This window comes from Pungitius pungitius, chromosome 1 (genome assembly GCF_949316345.1).
Source record: "Pungitius pungitius chromosome 1, fPunPun2.1, whole genome shotgun sequence".
NCBI lineage: Eukaryota > Metazoa > Chordata > Actinopteri > Perciformes > Gasterosteidae > Pungitius > Pungitius pungitius.
The window spans coordinates 31,157,734-31,164,546 of NC_084900.1; the positions used below are offsets into that span (position 1 = coordinate 31,157,734).

Here is a 6,813-nt window from a genome sequence, read left to right on the forward strand (position 1 = left end):
GTAGTCTGTGCATAGTTGCATAAACCAGATTATCCATATAAATACACACCTGCCTTCCTTAAGTCTCCCATTATCTGCCCAAGGTTTAATTCATCCCAGGCCATTCTCTGGTCTCATCACATTCAAAACATTACCAGTTCAATGCGGCATTGGTACAACATCAAGGATTTACAATCTTCAACTGCCCTTACCCGTCCCATCAAAGGCATCAGTCTATTTAAAGTGAAGTTATATGTTTAAAAAACAAAGAATCAAATATAGCATCTGAATTTAACAGTTTTTTGGGGGTTTTTTATGCAACTGTACCAACAGATGCTACTATAAATGTATCTATGTGGTAGATAGTAATTTCACGTAGATAGCAATACAACTATCGCTTTTTAATAACACTCCAAACACTAACGTTGTAGAAGAAACCCTTTGTGTGCCACAACGAGAGTTTATGTCACAAAGCCCCAAAGGAAAGCCATAAATCATGACGTTTCGCTATCATTCATTACATCCATGGTTTCGCTCCCTCACAGCTATGGCCGCAAATGTGTGTCGTAGGGCTTCGGTCACGTGACAGGGCCTCTGCCCAATCCCCGCTCGCTCCGGGGAGCACTTCCGGTGGCGTTTCCTGTCAGTGTTTGTAAACTGAGGAAAAATTGGAAGTGCGACAAAAAATAATAATCCACAAAACTCCAAAGATCCAAAGGTAAGTGGTCGCTTTTCAAAAAAAAAAATCTCCCAGGTTCATCGCAACATCTGATAATCGGCTACGCGTCTGTTTGTAACAGCCGTGGCCGCTGAGGAAGGTGTTATTTCGCGGTCGGCGCTGAGCCTGCACCGCACGCCCTGCCTGCCTGTTGTTGTGTTGTCCGGGGCGCGGGTGCGGGGTTCAGTCGCACAAGAGTTGTACCAAAACCCTAACTCCTGGCTGGCTGGCTAGCTAGCTAGCTAGCAGGTTAGCCCTTTTCCTTTCATTCAGCCAAGACTCTTAGCACGCTTCGCCGTTTTCAGCCCATTGTCTAACCGCCGCCTTCCCCAGCGTGCTCTCCACGTCGTCCCGCTTGATTATTACGGCTCGTTTGTTCAGAGAGGACCGCATTTTCCCCCAACAAAAACTCGCAGGAACCAACGTTTTTTGGGCTTAAGTCGCTAGCTAAGTTAGCTCACTTGTGCACAAATGCACCATTTTACACTAACGGCCATCGTGTGTTTTTGTTTTTTTTAGCGCGATCGCAAACCTCACTCTTACAAACGAAAATGACTCCCCGCCGAAACATTTTCTACTTACGGATAGATGGATTTAACATAATTAAAGAGAAAAAAATGTTCCAGGGCAGTACGTAATATGCTAGTGGTATTTGTTTACTATTAACGCATTTGTGGATGGACTGCATATGTTCATCTGCTACCATCTTCATTCACAACGCACGTGACGTATTTTAAATAGAAAACGCAATAATTAAAAAGCACCCCGTGGCACATTAGTCGATGAGCATTGTGGTTTTATGTTCATTGTGAATTCATATTTAAATCAAATAAAGAGCTCCCCAGTGACAAGGAATGTACTATTCCCCACCGTGTTAATGGCCATTCCCTTTAACTTTGAAGGCCATTTTAGTCCTTTTATGTTCTTGATGTTTTAATGGTTTATGCGTGTGTTCGACTCTAGTTTTGTGATCCCATCAAACCACAATTTCCACATTTTTTCTAGAAACGTTTGTTGAAGCAGCATTCAAATTTCTGTCCCACATACTCAAGTATGCAGTAATTCATGTTTTATTTCTTCATTTAGTCTCAAGAAATCATCATTTCTACGGTACTTTATTCCTACAGTCCTCAGGCTGTTTAAATCAGTAAAATCCAACATAAATGGCAACCCACTGGATGTCATGGAACTTTTTTACTTCAGAATGAGAGGGAAAATATGGATGATGAGAAAAAATCCATACAAATGTTTATTGTGTTTTACAAATATTCATGTCTTAGTTATTTTTACGCTATAAAATCCACTTCTTTGTTTCACCATTGAAAAACAATGCTTTTGAATTCCACCATAGGTCATTTAGTGATGGGCTGCACAATCTATTTATATTAATCAGAATCGTTATATGGCCTTCTGCAATTTTTGCTATAAGGATATGTTTGAGCATAGATGTAAAAATACCATTTTAAATCTGAACTGGTCGTGCTACAGTCATCCCTGAATAACTGCGCAATTGCAATACCAGTCAAAATAAGTGCACATTTTTCCATCACTGCCAGATTTCATTCCCCGAAATCCAGTTCACTGTATTACAACAATACAGAAAAAAAACATCCGATCATTGCCTGCATTTCATTTTATAATGGCCATACTAATTTACACTAAGGTAGATCAAATTATGTTGCACTTTGAAACTGCAGCTTCTTTTATATACTTTCTTTTTTATATAGTTCAGTTTTGAATAGATTTCTACATTTCCTTTTTGACTGTTTCCCTGTTTCCCATTAGATGTCATAGTTTTCCCTTATTCGGTTTCTTTTGCTTCCTGTCAACCATGGAAACATGCATGCACCAAACCATTTGGGCTTTCTTAACTGCAAACTGCAAAAACGACTGCTGGACCCAAATTAGTGCTCATACATCCAGATTTGGAGATTGGTGAAATTCATTAAAACCAGTCTGGATTTCCAGCTCCTCATTGCAGCATGTAAGAATGTTAGCCTTATCTTGTCATGCCTCTACTTTCAGGCTTTGGCCCCAGATGATTTGGGTGGGTGTGGTCTCTTCTGTTACCCCTCATCCTAAGTGAAGCCCCCTTCTGTTCCCACAAACACACACGCATTCAAACCACGACGATGACACACCATTCTAACAACTCTGTTCGAGACCATATGAAATGGGTCAGTGGAAGTCTCTTCACCATCATGTTTTTAGTTTGTGTTCCCAATCCTAATGCCAGTGCGTTTCCCTGTTACTTCCATTACTCAACTCCAATTACTCGACTCCCTCTCATCCCCGTGACTCCTTGTCTCTGTGAGGAGTCCTGCGTGCACACCCCCCTCCCCCCCCCCTCCCTCCCCTCGTTCTGCTCTGACATGGCGTTTCTGTTGCCAGGCTGGGTTGCTGGGCTGCGAGGCGGTGCTGTCCAGCATGGCCCTGATGCAAGCCAACAACATCCCAGGCCAGAAGAGGATGATGTCACAGTTGGGTCAAGGGCACAGGTCCAGTCCTGATAGCCACCAAAGCCACTCGCAGCACAGCCACAACCACCATGGACACCAGGTGCACCATGGTCAAGCCCACCACAGCAACATGGGTCATCCTTCAGCCGGGAGCTGTCCACCCCTGGTATGAGAATGAAGGCTTGGGGGGGGGGGGGGGGGTCTCGCAAAGAGCATCTTAATGTTGTTATTTCCTTGCTTTCATGAACAAAATGTAAGTTCAATTTAACTCTAGTTCTGTGGTTGAACTCAAAAGGAAAACATTCTTTAGGGTTATATGAATTTAACATACATACTTTTTTTTTTTTTAGCGCTTGTAAACTTTAAAAACATGTAATGAATAGGTAGTAACACACAAAAATAGTCAATATTAAATGTGTGTTAATATATATGAATGTTTATAATTCCTCCCATGAAGATTTTCTTTTTAAACTAACTTCTCACTTATAATGTTGTTGTTTGTACATCACTAAAGAAGGATTTACAGTTAGTGACATATACAATCATATTTGCTCACAACTCCGCTATAGAACATTAGGAACAATTTAGTCTCTGTTTTTTAAAAGGAGTTGAAGTCATCATTTAAATGTCATCGTGTGTTTGCCGCTGAATTATGCGTTACTATCATTTATTTCTTCAAAAGCTGATACGAAAAGACGGCGATTATCACTCCTCAAGAATGATGGATGGGAAGGACATGCAAGCAAACCAGAATATGCAACCCAAGAAGAAGCACAAGAAATCATCCAGCAAAGTGAAAGTGGAGGTAAAGACGGTCCCAAAGATACACCTTTAAGCATGCTTACAAAAGCTCAGTGATCCTTATCGGTGCTCTTTTAACTAATTATTTTATTGTCATCAGCATTTAATTCCACAAATCGACATGAGCGATGACAGTTCTTTGAAAGTCCAAAAGAACTTCATCTGTGACCACTGCTATGGAGCTTTCCGGAGCAGTTACCACCTCAAGCGACACATTCTTACTCATACAGGTGAGAGTTCACGGCTCACGTCTTCAATGTTCTTTCTCACGCTGCGCGAGGGGTTCGATATCAGAATGTGAGTAGTGAGTCCGCTAGTGAACCACGTCTACTTCTTATCTACTTTGGTTAAACTACAAAAAACAGTCTTGAACCTCCTTCAATGATATCAAGAAGTCAAGTGTGCAATATATAGTCATGAGTGTTTGTGATTCCTTTTTAGAGAGTAGATGGACTGTACTTTCTAGTCTGCTGACCAGTCAAAGTGGAACTACATGTTATCATTCTCCCATCCATGCACCGATGACCGGAGCCATAGACAGCGCCAGCTGCCCGTCATTAGTTAACATTCAAACCACTCGCACACACTAGTCATAGCTACAGAAGCAATGTTCTACGTTAGTCCACGTGGGTGCACATGTGTGTGTGTGCAGCTTATTTGGCCACAATATATATAAATAAATAAATCTATGCATGTACCGCACAGCGCTTAACGGTCGCCCCGGCCCTGTTCACAGGAGAGAAGCCATTTGCTTGTGATGCGTGCGACATGCGTTTCATTCAGCGCTACCACCTGGACAGACACAAGAGGGTGCACAGCGGAGAGAAGCCGTACCAGTGCGACCGCTGCCATCAGGTGAGCAGGGCTGTGGTTTTTTGTCGTGCTGCTTGGGTGCGCTTTCCATCTCCGTTTTGTACTTTTTCTTCGGGGTTCCTTGCAGCACAAGCGGAGCCATGCATGAAACGCGCGTCCTTTTCTGTTTGCCTCACAGAACTTCTCGCGGACGGACCGGCTGCTGAGACACCGGCGCCTATGTACGGTGGGGGGGAGCAAAGACGACAGCCAGTTCTCCCAGGATGCATCCGCCCACCCCGCTTCCTGGAGCCCGCTACAGCCTTCCAACAACCGCCTGACTGTCTGACCCTGCGCTCCCCACAGAGACCCTACGGACGAGAAAACAGCAGCCTGCAGCTCAGTAATGTCACCCGTTAGAGCTCAACAGTACTGTCAGCTGAAAACAGCGTTGCTTAATCACAACCAAACTTTATTTTGCTCTCGCCAGCTCGTCACCAGAGCTCGATAATGGATTTTTATATTTTTTTAATCTACTGTAACATTTACGAACCCAGAAAAAAAAAGGGGAAGGACTAATTCATGATTTTGGACAACAGGTCTTGGTACTTTGGCAATAACTGAATTAAAAATGCACACGTCTCCTTTTAGCTGAAAGGTTGCAGGTATTTTTTTTTTTGGTATTGCTTCGGAGGGAAATATTTTTGACTGTTGGCTGTCAATCCTGTTGACCCGCAAACAACCGCAGTGCTGACCTCTACTCCGTGAAGGACGCGCATACAGAGCTGTGTAGCTTCTCGGCATTCGAGTTCTTCTCATTTTGTGCTACTAATTCTGTACCAGCTAATACTAATAAGAGAAAGGTCCTATTCAATACTAAAGGTGTGTGTGTAATCACATCTGAAATTAAATTTAATGTAATTTTTTACAACAGAAAATTTAAAGATGAATCCTGCTTATTATAGGGTAAAATGCAAGTGGTGTTTCATTTTTGCTTCATGTAGAAGATCACTTTTTTAAGAAATGGATTTCAAATGATTTGTTAAATGCTTTTTGGAGGCTGTAAAAACTGGATCACAGATGCAACCCTGTTGTTGATGTGTACAAACACACTAAAGTTAACTAGATGCTCCTGAAATGTAAAATGTTCAACCACTGTTGGCATTAGTTATGTTGTGTAGCGGCTGTTGGCTTTCATCCTCACTGTTCTACCTTGTTTTAAAGGGGTTTGTCCTGACTGTCTACGTGTTACTCTGTTCAAATGCAGGTTTTGTAGGGGGATTTGTTTTTTGATGTCCTTGGAAAAAAAAGTTACCGAGCTTCTTTATTCTTTTTTTTAATGACTGGATGTAGAAACCGACTGTGTTGAAGAAATTAGAAATGACGGTGCCTCTGTAACAGCCCTTTCAATATAAATGAAATGTGTTCACTGTCTTTCTGTTCCCAGAAACCATTATCAGTTTTACTTTTTCCTGCACAGCGTTCATAGATTTTTTTTTTTCTAGGTTTGAAAAGCGTCCGTCCTCTCAAATGTATTTTGGAAAGTGAGCGTGTTAACAGAAACCCTGTGCGTACGTTGGCACACAATTGAAGTAAAGCCAGCCCTAAATTTAATTTCAGCTGAGGTACTGGGGAGACGTGATGCAGATTAGTCACATTCAGGTCGCAGATCAATGTGGATGCGTCAAAGTATTATTGGGTTCATCCACGGCTCATGAACTAACTGAATGTGATCAGAACGCAGAGTCGTGTCATTTCATCTCCAGTTTAACCCCGAGAGTCTTCAGTGAAGATGATGCGCTACGGATAAGGGAATATAAGCTCCACGTGGTGTTTTGTTAAGTGATAACCCACATCATCTTTTTTTTTTTAGCCCTCTATATGAGGAAATCCGACTTTAAACACTGGACTGGAGTTGTTAGCTCAATTGTAGGGGGTCGTATTGTAGACTGGTGCCTCTGTTGCCGTCAGACTTTTAGATTATTTGAATGGAGTTTGAGGCCTACCACTGTATTGACTTTTTATGAAGTTAATATATATATATATATTTGAATTGTATTAGGG

At 42.0% G+C, this 6,813-nt stretch overlaps 1 protein-coding gene across 2 annotated transcripts; it reads left to right on the forward strand.

The window, feature by feature from the left end:
* Nucleotides 1-501: 501 nt before the first annotated feature.
* On the forward strand, nucleotides 502-6,183 carry znf740b (zinc finger protein 740b). Of its 2 annotated transcripts, XM_062564933.1 has the most exons (7): nucleotides 502-697; nucleotides 2,723-2,874; nucleotides 3,089-3,322; nucleotides 3,839-3,961; nucleotides 4,058-4,187; nucleotides 4,694-4,812; nucleotides 4,949-6,183. In XM_062564933.1, the coding sequence occupies exons 2-7, from the start codon at nucleotides 2,830-2,832 to the stop codon at nucleotides 5,096-5,098; spliced, it is 801 nt and encodes a 266-aa protein (XP_062420917.1). In that variant the 5' UTR covers nucleotides 502-697; nucleotides 2,723-2,829; the 3' UTR covers nucleotides 5,099-6,183. The 2 variants fall into 2 exon arrangements, with proteins under 2 accessions (XP_062420917.1, XP_062420921.1); XM_062564937.1 differs by lacking the exon at nucleotides 2,723-2,874 and having other exon boundaries at nucleotides 513-697.
* Nucleotides 6,184-6,813: the final 630 nt, after the last annotated feature.

What these genes read in the sequence shown, in the direction of transcription:
- znf740b (XM_062564933.1), top strand. Translation starts at nt 2,830, where the DNA reads ATGACACACCATTCTAACAACTCTGTTCGAGACCATATGAAATGG. An exon ending in TTCGAGACCATATGAAATGG is followed by an intron (nt 2,875 to 3,088) that starts GTCAGTGGAAGT and finishes TTCTGTTGCCAG; the next exon opens with GCTGGGTTGCTGGGCTGCGA. An exon ending in CCAGCAAAGTGAAAGTGGAG is followed by an intron (nt 3,962 to 4,057) that starts GTAAAGACGGTC and finishes TATTGTCATCAG; the next exon opens with CATTTAATTCCACAAATCGA.